This window comes from Aphelocoma coerulescens, chromosome 2, assembly GCF_041296385.1.
Source record: "Aphelocoma coerulescens isolate FSJ_1873_10779 chromosome 2, UR_Acoe_1.0, whole genome shotgun sequence".
Taxonomy (NCBI): Eukaryota; Metazoa; Chordata; class Aves; order Passeriformes; family Corvidae; genus Aphelocoma; species Aphelocoma coerulescens.
Window position 1 is genome coordinate 105,224,001 of NC_091015.1, and position 23,696 is coordinate 105,247,696.

Consider the following 23,696-nt stretch of genomic DNA (forward strand, 5'->3'; position numbering starts at 1 on the left):
GTCTTTTTTGAGCCTCTGTCCGAAATTGTAATACCTGTTTCTAGCAATGGACCAATATTTGGTGCAGAAATTTTTTACTCAGTTTCTTGCATGTTTCTTCTAACTATGTTGCCCATTGACCTTTTCTGATATAGGTGTTTTTAGCAGGGTACATTTTTATTAAATTTGCAGTTTACCGCTATTATAATTTTTCTGCATTCTCTTTATTTTTATTGCTAATGTTTGACTAGAACTTCTGCATCTTCTGTATTTCAAAATTCTTTTTCTTCCCCAGCATGAATTCTTTTCTACTTGCAAATTTGCAGCTTTTTTTTTTTTTTTTTAATACCCAGTAGAATGTTCTTGAACAATTTCCAGTTCCTATTAATATTTCCCACATTAAATTAATGTTCCTAGCATGCTAAAGCAACAGGGTTTCTTGAGCTTGGACAAATTGTCCCTTTCTGTTTCTGGGTGGTATCACATTCAATGTACATGAAGCAGATGAGAGAGGGTTGTGATTACAGGTAGCCAAATAGGCATGTCTTTACCATCCTAAAGTGTCTGTATTGGCTGCAAAATGCCTGTGAAGGCAATGGTCCAGTGGGATGCAGGAAAAATACAGAACTTCACTGGTATATGTATGTAGTTTATAAATAAATGTATGTTTGTAGTTTATACATAAATATATGTACATTCGGGGTGCATGCTCAAAAATTTTTTAGTGATAGGGGCTCACAAAAACAATGTTTAGAGACCATTGCTTGATGAGTAAGTACACTGTTAGGTTTCAGTGATCCTAAAGTCATGATCAGCCTGCACAGTTTGTTTCTGGTTTGTCCTGGCCACTTGTCAGGATGCTGGGCTAGATGGACCTTCCCTTGGAACTATCACAACTCCTTACGTAGTCTTAATCCATAAAATTAAAACCTTCTGAGATTGTGGGTGGTCTGCAGCTTTCTGACAATATATAGGTTTTGATTTAAACTTTTTTTCTCTCTCTTCTCTCACTACTGAATTACCATCTTTTAAATGGTCCAGTCATAAATCACCCTTCTAATAGTATTGAAAACAAACCTGTTATATGATATTTTCTTTTTTTATATGACCTAGTCTGATTATAATAAATATAGACAGTCACAGTGACATCCTTTGCTTTGTATGTTATGACATGCAGGTTTCTGTGACTGGTTTGGACTCCACTGACTTGATGGTGGCAGCTCTTCACAATGTGGGGGGACTACAATTTGAGATTCAAATCAGTAGTCCGCTTCCAAAAGAGTTCCTATGGTCTAGAAATGTGTAGGTTTAAAACTAGTATTGAACCACTTGGCTCTTATTTTAGGGCAGCCTGTTAGAAATGCTGTTCTTTGCAGCTTCATGTCTCTCTCTCTTTCTAAGTGCAGAAAACAGTCATTTTGGGAGGATTACTTTTTAGGACATCTTAACATGCCTCCTAGCCCTACAAACCTGATGGGTTTTGCAGTCCTAGCTGAGTCTGATCGAAGCTGACGTCTGTGGGCTTCTGTGAGGGATGTGGGAAGAACGTACTAAATATGTCAAGGTAGAGTGTCCCCAAGCAATTTGATGGTTGTTAGACTGAAAGCACTGCTTTGGAAAAGTATGCTGACTCATGGCCTGAGAGAGGAAGGATTTCTTTTTTAAAGCAATGGGCTAGTACAGTAGGATCTGGATTCACTTCTTAACTTTTCCAAAGTTGCCATGCAACAAAACCAATCTCTAAATGCCTTTGTCCATAAAAGTTGTCTCCATATGGCAAATATAGTATTTTTTTCCTTTGTCTCTTTTCATTTATTTTAAATGTCTTCAGACCTGGAGGTGTCTGTGGATGTCTCCAATTATGTAAGTGAAGACAACTTGGCACAATGGGCCCCTTATTTCAACTGGGAGTTCTGCAGGCTACTCCTGTGCAAATAATATATGGTAGTAAGATTCCAAAAAGTACCCATGGCTATTCTTGCTTCTATTTGATGCTATGGGTATGCAGCAGATCTAAAAATTTGGCCAAAGTATCCTGACAGCAAATGGGTAAATAAGTGTCTATAAATAGCATTGCAGACCTGTAAGGAAAGAGCAGGAATCACAGAACCACAGAATGGTTTGGAGTTGGATGGAACCTTCAAAGATCATCCAGTCCCACGTCCCTGTAATGGGCAGGGACACCTTCCACTAGACCAGGTTGCTCAAAGTCACATCCAGCCTGGCCTTGGACACTTCCAGGGATGGGAAGTGGTCTTTCTTCTAAGCCTTCTTTCAACATCAAGAATCTGCAATCAGATCTCCCCGGAACCTTCTCTTCTCCAGGCTCAACAACCGCAGCTCTCTCAGCCTGTCTTCACAGGAGAGGTGCTCCATCCCTTTGATCTTTTGCATGGCTCTCCTCTAAACGCTCCATGTCCTTTTTACACCAGGCACCCCATAATTGGACAGGTGAGGTCTCATAGGAGCACAGACAAGACCCCAACCTGGGAAAACCAGGTTGGTTTTAAGCCAGATGAGTTTCTTGCTGTTTCTCCTCCCATCAACATGATCCGTGCCCTAGCCCAAGGAAGGGAAAGCCCTGCAGAGGGAAGAAGCAAGTGTGGTGTGTTGATGTCCCTGCTGCTGACAGAAGTTCTGCTGTGCACTGGTCACGTCTGCAAAGCTGCAGCCTAAATGATGCAGGAGCCCAGACAGAACCAGGCCTTTACTTGAGCTGCAAGAGTAATGCACTATGGAAAAGTGGAAAATGCCAATGCCAAATAGCATTTCCCACCATATCTATTAGATTTCTGGGATTTTTTCTGCCCCTGAGAGTCCAGCGGCACAACTCTGAAGCCTTATAACGTTGTGTTAACAACTCCATCTCATAGGAAGAGAGGCTGATTTGGAGGCCTGGAATAAAAAAAGCTTTTTTAAAAAAGTCTCAAATTTGAAGATTTCAGTTAAGTTCATGACATACATTTTTATTTATGTATTATCTATATTTATCTATATTTTTAATTTCTTAGGTTCAGCCATCCTTGTTAACTAAGCTTGAAAAGTCTTTCACTGAAAGCTATCACTTAGGTCCAAAGTGGGTGTAATTCTGCATCTGAACATGCAATGGATCCTGATTCTCTTTCCAAAAGACTGAACAGTGTCAGCTTGCCCAATGGATGGAAATACTTTCCACTGTGCTTCCCTCAAGAGATCAGTTTAAAACAGAGCATCATTGCTTCTGTAAAATTTGAACCCAGAGCCCTCCAGCTTTGGCATTTTATTTTCATGATTTAAATTTGTTCCCTAACTCCTTAATTTCAAAGGGGCAGCAGTCTACCAGAGTTTCCTTTAGCAATCAGACAAAAAGCAGATGTTCATGCTGAATATTGCACAGCTCCGTACAGCAGGCAGGAAAGTTCATGTAATAAAGTTACTCAGTGTGGAAATTCTTGACTGTGGCCCGGTTCACAAAGCTTGCAAAAAGCCCTGCCATGAGTTTGACCATGCCCTTTGAAATTAAGGATAGGGGGAACAAAGTTAAGTCATGAAAATAAGGTCCCAATGGCTGAAGGGCTCTGGGTTCAAATTTCTCAAAAGCATTAGAACTAAGTTTTAAAACTGATCTTTGCAGTCAACTGCAACAGGAGGCATCATCAAAAACTGGGCAAGCTGGCATAGTACAGTCTTTCCTCAAAAAACAGGGAGGCAAATCATAAGCTCCTGAGGCAACAGGCTTTTTTTCAGTTAAAGGCTTTCTTTAGATGTTAATGTCAGCTGGTCTCAGTGTCTGTTGGAATACAGAGCTTCTTCCAATGGTTCGCTTTTGTCTTGAATGTCCAATGTAAATATTTTGTTTGCTTTTTTAACACAATATGCTGTTTATTTCAATAAGACCTCCTTACAAATTATAGTCATTCTTCCCTGATTTCAACTATAATCTCCTAAAATGATTCAGTAATTTACCATCAAGACCAACTCTCAATTCCTTCATACCTTATGAGACATTTTTCTGTAATTTAAAGGGTTCTTGCTTCCCCATCACATAGGAAAAGAAGACAGTGATCAGACTCAGAATTTATTCTTCAAATGCTCATTTTCCATTAATAATGTACAAAATCCTTTCTGTATTAGAAACAAGTGATATGATTTAAACCGAAACCTAACAAAGATGATTTAGCTGGTTCCATTATTTTTCTCTTGCTTTTTAGTAATTTGTAGTGTCTTGGAGTATAAATATACTATAACCGATTTGATTTACCGTCTTCCTTTCCAAATTAAGTTTTCTCTCCTTGGTTTTGTTTGGATGTCTTTTTTATTGGGAAGCCAGTTTGACAACCAGCTGGGACTTGTTATCAAGGGAGCTGCAGAATGGGATTCTTTTACTTTGTGTGGTAGACACTTCTCTTTCTTACCCTGAGTATGCATGAAGAAGTAAAACCTCCCCTCTTGCTGGTGATGCCATCATAAATTTACCTTCTTCCTTTGATAACAAATGAGTACGCTTTGCTTTTTAGAGGCTCAAAAGCTCACTACCAACACAGGGCTTGATAAGACTTTTGAGATAAGACTTTAGGCACTAACTCAATTGGATAACCATAATACATGATTAGTCATAGAGCCATAGAATGGCTGGGGTTGGAAGGGACCTTAAAGATCATCCAGTTCAAAACCCCCTCCAATGAGTAAAGACAGCTTCCACTATACCAGATTGCTCAAAGCCCCATCCAGCCTGGTCTTGAATAGTTCCAGGGATGGGACATCCACAGCTTTTCTGGGCAACCTGTTCTAGTGTCACACAACCTTTAGAGTAAGGAATTTCTTCCAAAAGTCTAATATAAATTTATCCTCTGTCAACTTAAAACTATTGTCCCTTGTCCTATCACTACACTCCCTGATAAGGAGTCCCTCCCCATCTCTTCTCTAGGCCTCCCTAAAGTACTGGAAGGCCACAACAAGGTCTCCTGAGGCCTTCTCTCTTCCATCTGAACAACCCCAGTTCTCTCAGCCTGTACTCATAGGGAAGTGTACCAGCCCCCAGTCACATTTCTGGGCCTCTTCTGGATGCACTCGAGAAGGGCCATGTCCTTCTTATATTGGGAGCCCTAACCTGAACACAAGAGTCCAGGTGGGGTCTCACTAGAGTGGAGCAGAAGGATCACCTCTCTTAACTTGCTGGTCATTCCTCTTTTGATGCGTCCCAGGATACAATTGTCGTTCTGGGCTGTGAGCACACACTACAGGCTCATATTCAGTTTTTCACCCACCAATCCTGCAGGGTCCTTCTCTGCAGGCCTGCTCTCAGCTGGCTCATCACCCAGCCTGTGTCCATATTTGGGATTGACCCAGGCACAAGACTTTGCACTTGGTCTTGTTAAACTTCATGAGGCGCATGTGGGCACAGCTCTCAATATTATTATATAATAAATGAAGTGTCCATAAATGCTTTTGATATGCTTGAATTAAAATACCTAGTATGATTTTTGGACGTTCACAGAACTTAAGCTTCTGTGAACAGAAGGCTTGTAGTCCGCCTTGTGCAAGATTTAGCATCTACCTTTAAAAGTAGCTTGGAAGATACAGCTAAGCCTCTATACCTTTCCTTACTACTTTTGCACCTGCTGGTGTAGAAGCCAGCTGGTAGTACTGAAACTTGGACTAATTTGAAGGGTAAGAAATGGAGCTTAACACAAATGCAGGTAGGACTGCAGTTGCTTCTTAACTGGATGTGTGAGGGCATGTAAGAAAGGTGGCTGCAAATCAGAGGAGGTATTAGCTGAATCCTGAGGCCATGCGGGAAAAAACCTGTACACGGGCTGAAGAAGTCAATTGTTAAAGTGGGGTATAATGAGAAACGGATAAAAGAGGGAAAATTATATGGGACCATACTGAAAACAGTCCAAGTTGCCAGCCCTAATTAGTGTTTGTGAAATCCTCGACTGTTGCCATGGCAATAAATGTGATACTACAAATGCTGCATTCTGACTTCTTCACAGGATCAAGCAAAGTTGGAAAGGAGCAAATCCCTATGTAAACATCAATATCGTCAATTAATTAGGAAACACAGCAAGATAAATAATAAGAACCCATGAAAGGTAAATTAACTTCTGTTTCCTGCCTGCTATATTTGAAAGTTTCCCCAGTATCAAGCATTTCTGCAATTCACTTTCATTCTACAGTAATGTTTTATCACAGACCACAGTGGAAGTTGTTGTGAAGAGGGTTTTTTAACACATTATTTAGCAAGTTAAAGACTTCGGCTTATTTGGGCTACTTCTGCTACTTCAAGGCATTTCTTTCTTTATATGTCACTTAGCATGTTTATTTATTTGTTTGTTTAAGATAAAATTCCACCTAAATAAGCTGAGAGTTCTCTGTTCCTTTAATAAAAACTGATAAACAATCTAAAATGGAGCAAATCATCCTGAGTGCCAGCAAGTGGCATGTACAGGATAACCAGGGGATCAGGTCCAGACAACATGGGTTTATGAAAGGTAGGTCCTGCTTGACCAGCCTGATCTTCTATGACAAGGTGACCCACTTTGTGCGTTAAAGAAAGGCTGTGGATGTTGTCTACCTAAACTTCAATTAAGCCTTTGACACCATTTCCCACAACATTCTCCTGGAGAATCTGGCCTCCCATGTCTTGGATGGGTGTATTCCTTGCTGTGTAAAAAGCTGTCTGTATGGCCAGGCCCGGAGAGTAGTGGTGAATGGAATAATCCAGCCGGTGGCAGGTCACAAGTGGCGTTCCCCAGGGCTCAGTGTTGGGGCCAGTCCTGTTTAATATTTTTATCAATGATCTGGATGAGGAGATCGAGTGCACCTTCAGTCAGTTTGCAGACTCTCACCAAGATGGGTGCGAATATCAATCTACTGGGTGGGAATATTGATCTACAGGAAGGCTCTGCAGGGGGATTTGGACAGACTGGATAGATGGGATGAGACCAACTGTGTGAGGTTCAACAAGGTCAAGTGCCAGGTCCTGCCCTTGGGTCACAACAACCCCAGGCAGCGCTACAGGCTGGGGGCAGAGTGCCTGGAAAGCTGCCAGTGGAAAAGGACCTGGGGCTGCTGACTGGCAGTGGCTGAACATGAGCCAGAGTGTGCCCAGGTGGCCAAGGAGGCCAATGGCATCCTGGCCTGTAGCAGGAATAGTGTGGCCAGCAGGAGCAGAGGAGGGATCATTCTCCTGTACTTGGCACTGGTGAGGCTGCACCTCAAATCCTGTGTTCAGTTTTGGGTCCCTCACTACAAGAAGGACATTGAGGTTCTGGAGCGAGTACGGGGAAGGGCAATGGAGCTGGTGAAGGGCCTGGATGGGAAGTGCTGTGAGCAGTGGCTGAGGGAGCTGGGGTCATTTGGGGAGGAGGCTCAGAGGTGACCTTATCACTCTCTACAACTGCCTGAAAGGAGGGTGTAGCCAGGTGGGGATGAGTCTGTTCTTCCAGGTAACAAGTGACAGGACAAGAGGAAACGGCCTCAAGTTGTGATAGGGAAGGTTTAGATTGGGTATTAGGAAAAATTTATTCACTGAAAGGATTGTCAAGCACTTGAATGGGCTGCCCAGAGAAGTGATGGGGTCACCATCTCTGAGGTATTTAAAAGGCATGTCTATGTGGCACTTGGGGACATGGCTTTTGCATGGACTTGGCAGTGCTAGGTTAACCATTCGACTCAATGATCTTAGATGATTCTATGTTTCAAGGATGCTATGAAAATATTAAACAATGTGAAAAAAATGTCTTTTTTCCCCCATGGTCTTGTCTCTTGCATGACTTCAGAATCTTGTACTACTTGAGTAGTTTCACTATACACACATAAGGATCTTGCCGTATGCAGAACATCATTTACATCTGTGCCATGGTTTAACCCCAGCAGGCAACTCAGCCCCACACAGCCACTTGCTCACTCCCCACTGGTGGGCTGGGAGACAGAATCAGAAGAGTACAAGGGAGAAAACTCTTGGCTGAGATAAAGACAGGTTAGTAGAGAAAGCAAAAGCTGCACATACAAGCAAATCAAACCAAGGAATTAATTCATCTCTTCCCATGGGCAGGCAGGTGCTCAGCTATCCCCAGGAGAGCAGGGCTCTATCATGCTTTACAGTGACTTGGGAAATCAAATGCCCCATGCCAGCTACTGTGACGAAAATTAACTCTATCCCAGCCAAAACCAGCATAAGGCGGAATCCCACGCTTCTTTATGAAGAAAATCCTTGGTTTTGTGGGGTTAGGTTAGAATCTTTATCTCATTTGACTTTCACAGCCATATAACAATTTCAAGTATTTAAACTCCTTCTGTAATCAAATGCAGCCAGAACATTCCATATTATGAATATAAAGGTGTTCTAATGCTATAAAAGAAAACAGAATAAAATTTGCTGCAAGTGTTTCCATATAATAAACAAGTTTCTTTTACTTTTATTTGACAAATCACTGCATTGGTAATACTCACAAATGCAGGTCTGGCATACAATTCTCAAATATGTCATCTGCTGCTAAGAATTTGATTAATTGGCACCCCATTTATTCAATTACTACATCAATAGTCTGGCATTTTTAAAAGTTAATCTTTTTTGTCCATTAGTAATTATTGTTTAATCCATATTGTGCAATATTCCCAATGGTTGGCTTCATTAATTTAATAAAGGACTGCTAAGTATTTTTTTTCTAAATACTATCTAGTTTGGTTCACAAACATGTGTTTGACCATCATTTTGAATAGTCTCATGGATGACTTCATAAGCAGGGTAAGAAAGGTCAGTTTGAATACCTGGCTTATTTTGAATATTTCAATGTATTTATCATGTTTTATAGTTCAATACAGTGGCAGAATAATGGAAAGAAAAGGAAAGCAAAACAAGAGCATTCACTGGATAGTAGCTCAGCAAACAGAAGGTTTTATGCCCAAGTCTGTGACTGAGATGCTGTATGCACTTGGGCTGGCATTCTCCTATTTCTTTTTATTTTGTCTATTTGGACTGGAGCTTCTCCTGGGTGGGTACTGGAGGTGCTAACTAGGGTAGGTAGCGAAATGGGGTCCTGATCTCTGTTGTGGCCTCTAGGTGTTGCTATAATACAAATAATTAATCAAAAGACATGTTTCGGTGTCCACCGAGGGTGTTGCCAATTTTTCCCAGAACCATGCTTAATTTTATACCGTTAAATCCCTCTCTCTCCCTCCTCTCTACAGCATAACTGAAATTTTAGCTTTGTGTATTGGGCAAATGAACCTGAATGTGAAAAGTAGAAGTAGGAAAGCTGTAGAAAGAGATTTGACTCACCTCTAGTCACAGTTCCTTATTTTTGGGTGCCTTTGTAAGTCTCTTGTCCAAGGATGGTCTCTACTAGAGGAACCTGCTATTAAACTCCTGACTCAGCCCAACCTTCCACTGCCAGAATCAACCACTGGGCATCAAATCCCTTAGTGAGGCCTCTGCTGCTGACGTGCTTGAGGAGCATAAGTACACAAGGCACAGATAAGGACACAAGTGCAGGTGACTTAGATCAGGACATAGACCTGTTCTCATGTCTAAGGACGTAAGGCCCTAAAATAATTACAAATTGAGATACTTGTGAGTTTAGTAAGGATAAACTGTCTTGTAGGGTGAAAGTTCAGATCCTGGTGTGGCTTGATCTCAAGGTCTGCATATTTTGCTCAACAGGGGCTACTGTGCAAAACTCATTATCATTAACAATCTTAAGACTCGTAGTTTAAATTTTAAAAATACTGCATAGAAAAAAAAAACCAACAGAAAATAATTTGGAAGAGTTGGTGCAACCTTTTGTTTTGTCACATTTCCAAGGAAGGAGCTGCCAATCCTGCAGCCCACCACAGCACATCGTTTGATGTAACCCCCAGCCGAGCAGCTCCTGCAGAACAGCCCTCGCGGAGGTGTGCCGCAGCCATCGGTACTCATGGCGGTGCCCGAAATAGTGGCAGATGCCTCTCAAAACTGCATTTGTTGGAAATGCATTTGTAGCCAAACAGTTTTGCCTGGCAGGGGAGAAGCGATCCCTCCTGCAAAGCAACGGCACGGTAAGGGAAGGAGCTGGATGCACATTTGAAGAAAATGATGCAGGTGCCTGCTGGAGCGATGCCTTAGCAGGATTTACTGACGCAAAGGGGCAAAGACAGGATGGGAGCTCTGTCCTCTTTCTGGCCAGACATAGGTGCTATGAGCCCTGTAGCCATCCTTTCCCTTCCCTGTGGCCTCATCAGCTCTGGCTTAATTATAATCCCTTTTTGTCATGGAGGAGAAATAGAGTGAGGGGTGCATAGTATCTCTGCTCTGGTCTATATGTAGTTCAACTTCTGGGACAACCACGGTCCAGCTCTCAATATCTAATTGAGATTGCATAACCAGATACTGCAGTCATGTATTTATATAAAAGCTATTTTAATCAAAAGACTAGCCATTAAATTGCCAGTGTTCTTAAGCATGCTTCACCAATTTTTCCACTTTTAAGACTCAAGTAGACAATTTTTTAAATGTTTTATAAATGATAAAAAATTCACATCAGATTTTAACAGAATTAAGCATACTTATTCAACACACATGGGGCCTCTGAAAAAAAAAGTTATTCAATTTAATAATTTTAATTTACATTGTATATGTACATGAGCATTTCTTTCAACCCACAGGTTAACACCACAAAAAAAAGAAAAAGAAATAAAAAAGAAAAGAAGTACTGTGGTTAGTTGAGTGAAGAAACTCTTGAGACACTGTTGTCTGAAATAAAAGCAAGGCACTCTCCCTTAACACCTGATATATTCCTGAATTCTGCCTAGACAAAGGCATGTTCACACTGAGAGAGCTCTAAGAATAGTAGTAGATTTATTCTGCATTAACTCTTTCCTTTACCACCGTGACAGGTCACCGGTTGTACTCTAGGATGAATCCGTGTATTGAAGCTGACATGAAGGACAATTCCACAGATGATGGGATTTGGGAGAGTATCACAGCTAAGACTATCTATGGAAGACTGGAGGACACAGACTACGTGAAATCTCACACAGGGCTCTCAACCTGCTTCCTCCCACTCCCATTCCACTTAATAAATAAACCTTGCTCAACAAAAAAGCAATTTTACTGTACTATGCTGATTTGCCTGAAAATCCTTGGTAAGGGCCCACTCGCAAAAAGCGCCTGCAAACCCTTGTCTGGCTGGTGCTCAGCACCTGGCAGGATTTGTCCCTAGATAAAAGTAATTTCTCAAGGGACCTTGTGTTTTACACAAGGAGACAAAAGCAAACATACTTTTTTTGGATTTTATGTCTGCATGTTTTTGTATGCGCACATGTGTGTGAGTGTATATATATGTATATATATATTTAGTATATACAAAAGCAAATTCAGTCAAAATATATTTGTCTTGCTGGTCAGGCTTGTTACAGCAACCTACAAGAAACATTAGCTTCTCTGATATTTAATTATGCTATTATGTTTGCACATAAGCTTAAAAGTCAATACAAAAAGCAATACTTTTCCAAATATTATCTGCAGGTAAACCAGAAATATTAACTATAGTGATTAGAAGTCTGTTTCCCTATTGACACTACTATAAATCTTGATATAAGAATAATTTTTTCATAAAAGCACATCCAAACATAGTAAGTGATAAAATACCAGATTACTATTTGAAAACCATACAGTGACTCGATATCTGGGTTATCCTTTGCAGCAATTAGGCAATTCATTTGGCATCTGTTTGATTGTATAATTTAATTTCCATATAAACAGCATAGTTTAAAAAAAGACAAAAGCTAGAATGTTTAAAGCTAACAAAAGATACAGTGACATCAGGTTGACATTCAAAAATTTCTTTAGCAAAATGACCAACAAAATTTTGACTTAATACAGTGCATATAAAGTTTTTTAGAACTGAACTTTTTAAATATTATTTGAATTTAGCAAAACATGAGCAAGATTTTAATATCAAAGTGCTAAACAGTACTGCCTTAAAAGTCACTGCAAATAAACTGTAAAATAACTCTGCTTGTGATTTGACAGATATTTTATATACAAATGGTTAATAAAAAGACACGCGCACACACACACGCACACAAATATAGGTATATACATATATATACATACACATTATATATATGTATATAGTTTTCCAACTGGTGTATCTGAGTCAGTGTGAACACCCCATTTAGTTATCATGTGTAACAGAGCTCCCATGAGCTGGCAGTCATTGCAATAAATACAGGCAAAGCCATTACAATATACCATGCATACAAACATTTATACAAATAAAGACACTATGCAACAAATTATCTCATATTAATATGGCATCAACAGTATAAACATACAAAAAGGAGTACGAACACGGAATGTTTAAACGCAGCCCACTATACCCTTCCTAGCACTTACATTCATACTATTTTACAAGACTTGCTTGTTCTTGAAAACCATCTTCTGTCTGCTGACTAACGAGTCGCTTGTGTTAGAAGTCTAGAGCTGAACTATCCCTGATACTGACCCTGTATGCTCCAATCACTACTTACTCGGGTTTCCTTAGCTAAGGAACAACTGAGCCACAGTTGCTCCCGTGTCTTCCACATACATTTGTCAATAAGTCACGCTACATGGAATCAAGTTTGGAAAACTCTGTCAGGTAAGTTAGTGCATGTAATTTTCTCACTTGATTTCTTCCGTTTGTTTTCCTAGTAAAATAAATTAGTTAATAAACGAGACTTAGTAAGACAGCACTTTAAAAAATTGCACTTGAACATGGGAGCTAACAGCCATTGTCATTTTGCTATATTTGATTTGTATGAAATGTTTAATTGAATGTACTTTGCTAAAAAAGTGGATTTTTGTTTAGATTGTGCTGATGTATGTGCCCTTGATGCAGGAAGTATGCTAAAGGTATCCTCACAAAACACATACTACCCTGGCAAACAACTATTTGCTGTTCTTTCAAACACAGCTTCTACAATTTTACTCCTCATAGACCATGAGGTGTTAAACAACAGATTTAAAACAGTCATGTTAACCTTTTACTGCTGCTGGGATAGCATTGTCCAAAAGTGCCATATTAGCCATTTAAAAAACCCAAATCACACAAAAGAAAACAAAGAACACAACCCCAAACCAGTAAGCCAGTAAGATTCAGGCCTCAGGTTGTAAGGACAAAGCGCCAGAAAAGACCTCATGTTAGACTCGGAGCGGCTTTTCTGTTAAGTGAGGGCAGAAATGTTAGCTGTAAGTCACAATCCGTTTGCCTGCTCTGGTGGGCGTTTGCCTCTCAGGAGGGTGGTTTGACTCAGAAGGGTAAGGTGTCCAGAAACAGCCTGTCAATGATGGAAGGGGCTGGCACCAAATCTTCCAGTTTCAGGTAAAAGATGCGCTGCAGTCCCAGTGTGCAGAGAGAACGCAAGTCAGCCAGAACACCCAGTACCTTCGGCTCTGCAGACTCGAGTGGTTGTCCTTTGTTTTGGCAACTGAAAGTTAAGTGATCTTTCAAACTGCTTGTGATCTTGTTGCATAGCTCTTCCACTTTCTTTGGTTCTTTTAATCCATGTCGTTCTGCAAAGCCAGAGGAAAAAAACACATCAGCATCCCGATCACAAACGGAGAGAAAGCGTTTTCTTAGGTGTAACCCAGGTCCATACTCTGGAACTCAGAGGAAAAAGTGCTTTGAAATTGTAGATTTCTCAGAACAGCTGGGGTTATACAGTGTCAGTTAACCTTTTTGCCACACAAAGTAAGAGAGGGCAAGTGCCCTTTTCTCTTCATCTGCTAAAGCAGGCAACAGAGATGCTCAGTTATGATTGAAATTCTGGTACAAGGAATCCAAGCATCCTGCATATCTGACATAATTTTCATGATACGAGACAGAATTAATTGGGTGATTTTCCAGCAAAACTATCACAGGAGGTGTTTTGGAGATTTCCGTGCTTCCCCACCAGTTGTGAATGCTCAATAACTATGGCAACCATTATTTATTCAGTGAATTCAAGTGGCGATCAATATCCTTAGCTAGTTCCATCAGCGCCTGGCCTAGAATTCCACCAGGAATTTGCAGACACTCTTATAAGAAACTAAAGGCACCTTGCTACCCTTTGTTATTTTGATCAGCTGCTGCTTCTTAGTTTATTCATCTTTAAAAGCTCTAAGATAAAAGAAGCCTGGAAGTTAACTATTTTGCTTTGAGTGAGCAATGCCTGAACAGCTGCTATGTTATCCATCACAAAAACCTCAGCACTCCTAAAAGGAAGTGGAGCTGGGGTTTGTTCCCCTTCAAATACCTTTTTAAAATACTACAATGACATTAAATGCATTCACAGTTCTTTAAGCATAAGTAGAATGAATCAGGTTTGTGATTCATTAAAAGCAGGCTCTTTACAGGGGAAAGAATTCTGTGTTGTTTGCTATCAAGGCTTAGTGAATGAATTAAAATAACAGAACAAAAAAAATTCAGAACAAACCCCTCAAATTTGTGATGTGTTCATTTGCCTCTGACTTTGAAATACACAGGTAAGTAAGAACTGGCTTCACAGCAAAGTCATAATAATTTACATGTGGAATAGAATTGTGCCAGATAAGGTAATCAAAGAAAATGCATGTTATATTTAGCCAATTAGATATATAAAACAATGACAGCCGTGGATAAGGAGTAATTGTGGCAGTTCTTGTGTTTGATGCTTTTGAAGTCATGTCCTTCCCTGGGCCACTCTCCCATCCCTGGCAGCCGGCAGCCACACTGCCCATTGTTCCCAAGTCTTGTTCCTCCATGCCAGGAGGAACACAAGTTCTCTGTCTGTCCCCTAATGAACAGTGAAAAGAGTACAGTTCTCTTTATTTCCAGAAGCAGGAGCAATGCCTGCACCAGGTGCAGTGGTGCCTTGCCCAGGCCTGTGTACATAAACTCCTTGCTGCCTCCCCTCACCACCTGTTTTGGCTTAGATGCTCTTTACAAACCAATAAAACAGACAGGATTCAATGAGGGCAGTCAGAAATGTAAAGGTCTGGTTTTGCACTGATATTCACCCATTTTACACTTTTTCTCAACTGTATTTACTTAGGCACAGTTAGCTCCTGAATAATACTGGTTCGGGATCAGAATCGGAGATGTGCAGACGTGGACATCTCTGGCCAGAAGCTACCTTGCTCTATCATTTAAGTACCATCAATCTGCCCTGTTGTTTCAGAGCAACACTTATCCAACCAGTGACATCTGCTTCAGACATCTTTTTCACCTTGCAGGAATTAAAAACCCTAGGTATCCTAAGTGCCTTGTTTACATTAAAACATGAGAAGTCAATGAATATTTAAAGTCTTTCCAGTAAATGGTGTATAGTGTAATTATGTAAGCTTTAACTATACAGGTCACCGAGAGTAAATACTTAGGCAGATTCCGCCATTAAAAATCTTGGCAGATAAATATTTTATACATGTTGGAAAAGCTGTAGGACTTTTTTTTTTTTACCACTAGCCTACTGAGAGAATCTGCAGGACATTAAATTAATCTTGCAATCTTTGAAGAGTTCCCACATTTTAATCTGTTTTGTTTCCTAGCTGGGTAAGTGAAGATATTTTTTATGGATGTAGGGAGCTGGAATATTAGAGTGGATTCAAAACCTGACTACAAATTAGCAGAGCACATTTTCAAACCACTGCCTCACTAAGTGTGTACCTTGCTGCAGAGTATGGAAAATTATCTCTGGCTCTGGAGCATGGAGCAGATTTGTAAGCATTTTCAGCCAGAACTAAGCAGCTTGTCTCCCACTGACAAGTTCAGAAGGTTTCATGAAAAAATCATGTCTTTGGTGAATAGCCATGAAATGTACCAATGCACATGTGCAAAGATCATCAAATTAGTAGTCTTACTTTACACAACAAAATCGTGAAAATTCAGAATTAAGAGATATTCTGTCCTTAAACTCTGGTGCTACAATATTAAAGCAGTCCCTGATAACCCAAATTGTTCTCCCCTGAGTGAATTGCCATACAATGGCCTTCTCTACTTGCAAATCTCCATAAGGGTTAATTTCTCATGCCTGGAACTGCCTCTAGGGTTTTCCCTAAATGAATTCCCTTAAATTTCCTATGGCATCCATAGAAAGTCAAAGCCATCTATGTGGAAGCCCTTCTGCTAGGGAAGGGCTGAATGCACTGGCACTGCCACTGCAGTCCCTGGTGTTGAAGCACAACTACCTTCTGAAGAACACACTCATCTAAGAATAGGCTCCTCTGCTTGGTAGACTTGAGGTGTCTTGGGCCTAATTTACTCAAAGATTTACATTTAACAGGGTTCAAATAACAGGATGCACATTTTCTTGCCTTTTTTACATGCCCAGTCCTGTTTGTACAAAAAAAGACCCACAGTCTTTCTTACACAACCTAGCGGGAGCAGCACAAGGTCCCTGTGGTAAGTGTGTGCAGTGGCACTGAAGCCGAGGCCCTCTAATCATTATTTGCCATCTTCCACAGGATGTTCATATCCACATGGGAATGATGAGGCCAAGATTTATCCCAAGAAGTACAGCTGGTCAAAATAGATAGATTTTCTCTAACTGATTGAGGAGATGTGTAAATATTATCGTAGTCAGGCTTTCTTATAATTACAAAGGCACACGTAAAGTGAATATAGGATTTCTCAGCCTGTAACAAACCAAGATTGTGTTTTAGGATAGCATTGATTTTTGCAAGAAAAATGGTGATTTATGGCAAAGATGCTGCCAAAATGACTCATCAAAAGTCTTGCCTCTAAAGCTCTGCAAACTTAGCTCATCCCGGCAAACTGAACACAGCAAGTTTTTTACACCTTTGTCCTTTTCCCAGGAAGCTGAATGTGATTTTGTGCTATCATCACACTGATCAGCAAAAACTCAACAGGAAGAAAGCAAAGAAATCCATCACCCAGTAGTGCTAGTCCCTCTTTCCCTAACCTCTGACCCGAGGTCGATCATGCCAGGGTCAGGCAGACTAAGCAGTACCTTTGAAAAGAAAATGCCTCTCAGAGAGCACGAGTACCTCAGAGACCTGAAGTACCTCAAAGACCTTGGGCCCCACACTCTGTGTCATGGGGGATCACTTTCAGTCTCAATTAATTCTGAGGTGTCCAGAAATGCAACGGATGAACACTGCAGACTTAAAATAGGCCTCTTGATTGTCTCAGTTTCAATGTAGTTATGTGATTTTCTCTTCCCCCTTCACATTCCTCTTCCCCTTCTATAACTCAAATAAGCAAAAGGCTCAGTTGCCTACAGCTTTCTCGTGCACACACTGTTACACAGGAACACTGCAACTCAGCAGATCCAAGAGTCTCCTTTCCTGTTGCAATCTGGCCCCTATTTATCCTGCCTAACTCTCAGACACTTCACAAGGGTCCCCAGCTTTGGTGCACAGACTTCTCAAACTCCTCCTAACATCAGTACAAGGATGGGCATTTTTAGAAGATTTTAAATTTTAGGTGGATGAATCATCTTCTGGAAGTGCCCTGTATTCTCCATCAGCTGTGCAAGGTACCTAAAGTCAGATGAGCTAAGCGACCACACAGAACACCATAGTTTGCTCCCTCCTTTGAGAAAACCACAATATAACATGGAGACTGCTGGTTGCTGTAGAAGCAAAGAGTTCTTGCCTCAACAAAGAGGTGGGAGTGAAAAAGGAGGAGTGAGTACTTTACTTTGACGCTGACAGTATTTCCCCCAGCTAAGTGGCGGGGGGAAGGCAGACAATGCAATCTGGAGGGTTGTTTTTTTATAACCAGCTCTCCTACACTCCCCCAGTCTGCCACCTGCTTGTATGTAGACCCAGCACATGAAGCACCCACTCCAGGGGATATCCTGGCAAGAGGACTGAAGGATATCTGCTGCTGCAGAGTAGGTAAGTCTCCCTTCCACAGGGAGGTCGGACAAATTCATGTTCAGAAGGAACTGCAGCAGTCATACTCTTTTTAGCCACACTGGTCTCATAACTATTTCTTGGTATGACTGATGATGCTAAAAATTGTGTTTGTAAACTGGAACAGAAAGCCCAACAGCAGGAAGACAAACACAAAGTTGTAATTAATTGAAACCTCACAATATTCTTCAGTGGTCTGGTGCCAGTCTAACAAAGCATTAGAAGTGTGAATAAGCGCAATATATACAGTGGTTCTGGGCTGGTCTGTAATGCGCTTAAAATAAAACATATGCTGAAAGAGCTTGGCTGAATGAGGGCTAGAATGCTCTGTACTCGGCAGCATCCCACCAAGAGTGTCAAGTGGGCAAAACAATAATGGTTTGATGTGGACAGAGAAAGGAAGGGGCAGAGAGGAAAAGCTAATCAACAAGGAGAAAGAGAGAGAGAGAAAACACTAGCAGTTCTAGAGCAGGCAGAAATTTGAGGCTAAATTAGAATGTGCCCTTGCGATGATCTGCACTGGAACTCTCAGTCTTTGTATTTTCACACTGTTAGAAAGAAACCTAACAAATGATCATTTGGGAAGTTAAGCAAGCATTTTCAAGCATAGACTGGCTTAGCATCTAGTCTACTCTGCAAAGCTTCATCTTCAACACTATCCGGTCCATTATAGAGTGATTGTGCAGGAACACCAGTGATCTATGAACATACTAACTGACAGAAATCATCCATGTGGAATTAACAGAACTTGTTCCAAGATGACCAGCATTTCCCTTCCATGTTGGCACTCTTCTTCAGCTCATTAGATCCTACATACCAACAGAGTAAGTGATCCAAAGAAGAACATGATAGACCTAATTTTTTTACTTTCATAGGCATGTGAGGTGAGTGTTGTGTGTTGTTTCCTACCTACTTTCTTCTGGGTGATGCTTAGAGCAACACTCATGTGCTGTGGAGGAAGTTGTGTCTAGTCTTTCTAAACCAACTAAAGGAAGTAAAAAAAGAGAAGAGAGACAGAGAGAGGAAGATCCTAAAGGAGCACCTTACAGTAAAAAGATGAGTTTTGGCACAACAGAGTTCTAAGTCAACTGTTTGCAAGCCTCCACAGGAAACCAGATGTTACTTCTTTCATTCTGGATGCTCTTTTAAGCTGATGTCTTACCTGAGAGGACCTGAAAATTCATCAGCAATCTGACATAATGCTTTTTCTTCAAGGCAACATACCACAAATTTTCAGGAAACATAAAATAGATAGAAAAAGCATAAATATATGGACTTTCTAACGGAATATATAATGCAAAATATTGTACATACCTTTAGTTTTACTCAAAGCAAGCAAGGTAGTGAACTAGTGAGTACTGTGATACTCAATAGGTCTCTTGTTGTTCTCTTTGCAATTACTGAAAAGAACAAATTACCCTACATGCCTATCACCATGTATCTATCCTATGCTGTCATCTGCAGCTGCAGTTGGGATAGCACATGGAGCTTTGCAGCTCCAAACAAGTCAGCAGGGTTAATTGAAGGTCACTGGAACTACTGGACCTGTTACTGGGGAGACAATTTGACATCCCGAAATGAAGGAACAGCCTTCAGCATATCTTAGGACACTGGGACCAGTGGAATGTGTTTTAGTCTCCAACACTGATTTTTACATTTATTCCTTCTTCCTTCACTGGGGGACGGATGCTAGTTCTCCCTGTCACTCTTGAAGAACAGAAAGAGAACATGCAAAAGAGAGCAGTGGCTCCTCTTACTCTTCTCCCTCAGCAAAACTGCCAAAAATTAGTAGTATACAAAATGGTTTGTTTTCTAAGAGCACATCTTTGGGCTGAGGACAGCACTCGTGAAATCAAGAAGAATGAACAGGTCATTATTCCCAGAAGAAATTTTTCTTTACCTGGAAAGACTATCCTTGAATTCAATGCTACCTAAAATGCTGTACAGTATTAAAACAGGCTAGGACTACCATAGATCACAGGGTTGTTGTCTTTTTGGTTTTTTTGGTTAAACCATCAAGTCATGAGCAATTTGTGTAATAAGCAAGAAAATTTAGCTCAAGGCAGCATTCTGGTTTTGCAATGTTGTTACTAAAGGCAAACAACTAGATTCACAAAAGAAAGCTTTCCTGCTCCTTATCTTGAAGCCTAATAACATGGATATCCATCTGGAACATGGGAGAACCAGAGTCAGATTCCCTTCCTGTTGGAATCAAACTAGAGATAGGGCCTTCGGTGTGCCTCTGACCACCAGCTTGTCCGCAAATCATCAGACACAACAGCCATTCTGCATCCCTATGAAATATATCAAGTTGTCTTAAGACAAAAGACAGTGATACTCAATAGCTGGATATCCTGTGTTCCTGGGGAAGGTTGCTCTCCTTTGGTCTGACTCACAGAGAGGGCTTGATGCAGGGTTTGCCAACTACCCATTGCCTCCAACAGTCCATTACAGGAGAAGAGGGTGCCTTCCCTGGAGATAAGGAATGGCACCTAAACCACCCATCGAAATCTAAACCAAGTTTCAAAACAATGCTTTAAAATGTTCAACATTTCAGACTTCTTCAGGTTTCCTATTTCCAAATTTTCTCTTCATTATTTTTTCTCTTTTGGTGTAACTAGCTGAAAACCAGCACATGGCTTGTCATACTCAAACTGCAAGAAGCCATTTCTTGTGGGATGCCACATCAGAGGCAAATCTCAAGGTTTTCCTGAATAAAAAATTTCAATACACTAGCTAGAATCTTCTGATTTCCTCTTACATGTTTTATTTTTAATATTGTTCATCATTATACAATGCTATCCATTTTCAGGTGACCAAATTTCTGGCTGAGTCCCTGAGTTAGCTAACTGCCCTTGGACATCTGAAACCTGTGAATATAAGTCACTAGAGCTTTGGTCTAATTTAGATCACATGAAAATACATGCTGTCCTTAAGACCAAATCAGCAGAGATATACCAGCCTCATGAAATAAAATAATAAGCAGAAAACAGCACTAATTTTAAACACCATCTCACAGAGGTGAGAAAATCAAGAGAAGCTTAACAAACAGAGAAAATCTTAAAGCTTCTATGTACAGAAACTGTCTCCTTTTAAAGGCAACAATTGCTGCCATTTGTTTAGAAACCTTGGGAAGACCAGCACAATATAGCAAACTCCTGGAAGGGTTGTGATCAAGGAAAGGAAGAAAGGTGGGGTGTATCCAATTAAAAGCTATTTCTAATTATCCTAGGGTGAACTGAGCCAGCCACTGGACAACTTCGACTCCTTATGTAAGGGCAAGCAAGCAAGCAACAAATTACCATGCTAAGACAGGACATGGGTTTGTAAGGGGAATAAGTTTTCTTCCTATACTTTTGTTTTTGCTACATTCACTTAGCTTGCTGGGAATCCTGTTCATCAACCTGCATCCTCTCGGTCTCCAGAAGGATAATCAAGAACACACTACCAATGACTATCTAAAAAAGACATATCTTGTATATAGTAAATAATCTAAATAATTCATATGTGCTATATATATATGTGTGAGCATATATGCCTGTATGTAAATGTATAGAGGGACAGCACCTGTCCTTGATTTAGAGGTATCTAAATGCATATACATACATAAATACATTATGTATGTATACAGGTATACACATACATATATAGGTGTTTATAGCACATATATGTAAGTAGGCATGAACATATGCCAGTGGATGTCTATATACAGGGGGAAAAAAAAATTGGCAATGTTCTTTCTGACTTTAACACAACACTCATCTCAGAAACTTTTTAATACAGAGTAAAGCAGCTCCAGTGAGTTATTTTGGTCTTACATGTTTTATCAAAGAAACCAGAAATGTGGACCCTAAAGCACCCTTTCGAACTGCAGAAAAAATGAACAGAAATTAATAAAAAGCCTGAAAATACTTAAGAAACAAAGAGCTACACACATATACTAACCCCTCACCAAAGTACAGGAAGGAAGTGTACCATGCAAATTCTGAAGCCAAAATCCTAGCCCCGCAAATGTCAGCAGGAATTGGCCAATTTTAGTTTTTATATCTGTCATTGAGTGTTTTATCTCAGTTTTGCCCTGACATCATCTCATCCCGAGTAAAAGGAAGGCTACAGCTGATACTGTTGAGGCCACTGCCTGCAAAGTAGTGGATGCCTGAAATGCAGAAGGAAATCAATATCTATCCCAGTGGAGCTTATAAGCATCCCTGGGAAGATTCAGCTCAGGGCACACTGAAGCCCTGTCTCACACTGATGACACAGTTGCTCTGTTAAACTACCAGTTTTTCAGATATGAGTGTGAGGCTCTCTGTGGAGATGACTTCTGCTCCAAATTCTGCTGTGTGGTTGTCAGATACCCTTTCTCCCAACTCCTCCTACTGCCATCACTCATGTGTCTTCTATTGCAAGATGCCCAAGGTATGCAGTGGCTTTATTGTTTCAGGAATGCAAAAATTACACTTTAAAAGGTTATGTTCCCCTGTTTTGTACTTACTGGACAGATTTGGCAGATTCTGACATTAGTTTCCTGCTGCTCACCCCAGCAGGCAGAAGGGGTCATATGGGCACATGCACACCCAAAAGCTTTTGTACAACTGCGGAATGTGACTTTTTTCTCATTATTCTCTGATTTCCCTCTCTCAGAAAAGCAGTATGTGGAATACCTAGGCAAGCCTGGCTGCCAAAAGCAGCCTGCCTGCTCTCATGAAGCATTCTTTCTGGTCTAGCTATCTTGCTAAGAGATGAGCTATACTAGCTGTACGGCTTCTACATCTCAAGCTGCCTTAATATTAGTGTTCCTACACAGAAGACCTAGCTCTGGTAATTTCATTAAGCTTTTCTGGGACTTCAGCAAGTATCTTGAATATTTTCATAGGAGCTACACAATTTTCTTGGAAGCAGTTTGCTTTTTTAGAGTCTATTCTGAGAAAACAATGAAGCTGCAAAGAAATAGTTGAGTTACATTTTAATGGGGGTGTCTGATAGCCTAATGTTAATCCACAGTTTCAATATGGCCATGCCAGTGCTTAAAAATCATAATCACTTCACCCTGAACACAGCTAAATTAATTGAAATTGCTTGAATCTGCAATAAAGCAAAGCACTAGAGTCTGAAGCTTTCTATTAGAAAAGGAGCACTTACCTGTAATCATAGTTAGAGCTGATAGACTTGCTAAGGCTGGGATATCAAGGTTAAGGCTCTTTAAGTTTAAGGAAAAGTCTTTAATAGAGTCGAGCCACTCCCCAAATCCACGAAGGCACTGAAGTCTATGAAGCACGAGTCCATTGCAGAATACAAACTTATCCTCAGCAGTATCAGACCTCAAATAAAAACAATTGAAAAAATTATAAATGCATCTTCTACTTTACAGCCAAATGCATAACCAGTATTGAAGCGTCTGTCATTTAAAATCCAAGGCATATTATCCTGAGACATATGTGGGCATTCACGTTTGACAATATGTTTCTCCCTTGGGGCCAAAGTACAACAAACAAGCTTCTATGATTGCTTACTTGGTAGAGTTATAAGCCTGAGGTTAGCTGTAGCATGTGGTGTAGACTGTCTAATTAGTTAAGATTTTGGTCCTGCCCAAAGGCATAAACAAAGAAGACATTTTGCATTAAATACTGTATGTTTGAACCAAAGGAATACTAAGTGAGTGCATTTTGAAATACAAAACTAATAAAAAGATAGGTTCTGCAACTCTCAGCATTTACTTAGTACCATCTGCATTTTTCAGATTGTAAAAATTGGTAAGGAAAAAACAATGGAACATGCATGCAACAATGCAGCACAAAACACATAACAGGGTAAACCTTTCTATATGAAAACCTGTGTGTAGAAGAGAAATTACAGCCAAACTCTCCTCTCCTTC

The 23,696-nt window shown here is 40.4% G+C and overlaps 1 protein-coding gene across 2 annotated transcripts in view; it reads right to left on the reverse strand.

The window, feature by feature from the left end:
- Positions 1–10,527: 10,527 nt before the first annotated feature.
- The window catches only part of NR4A3 (nuclear receptor subfamily 4 group A member 3), a 29,376-nt gene continuing 16,207 nt past the window's right edge, over positions 10,528–23,696 (reverse strand). For both annotated transcript variants that reach the window (XM_069004278.1, XM_069004279.1), the window contains exons 7-8: positions 22,964–23,142; positions 10,528–13,498 (exon numbers count right to left, since the gene is read on the reverse strand). In XM_069004278.1, coding sequence (XP_068860379.1) covers positions 13,236–13,498; positions 22,964–23,142 — 442 coding nt within the window. In that variant the 3' untranslated portion in view covers positions 10,528–13,235. The remainder of the gene's footprint in view (positions 13,499–22,963; positions 23,143–23,696) is intronic.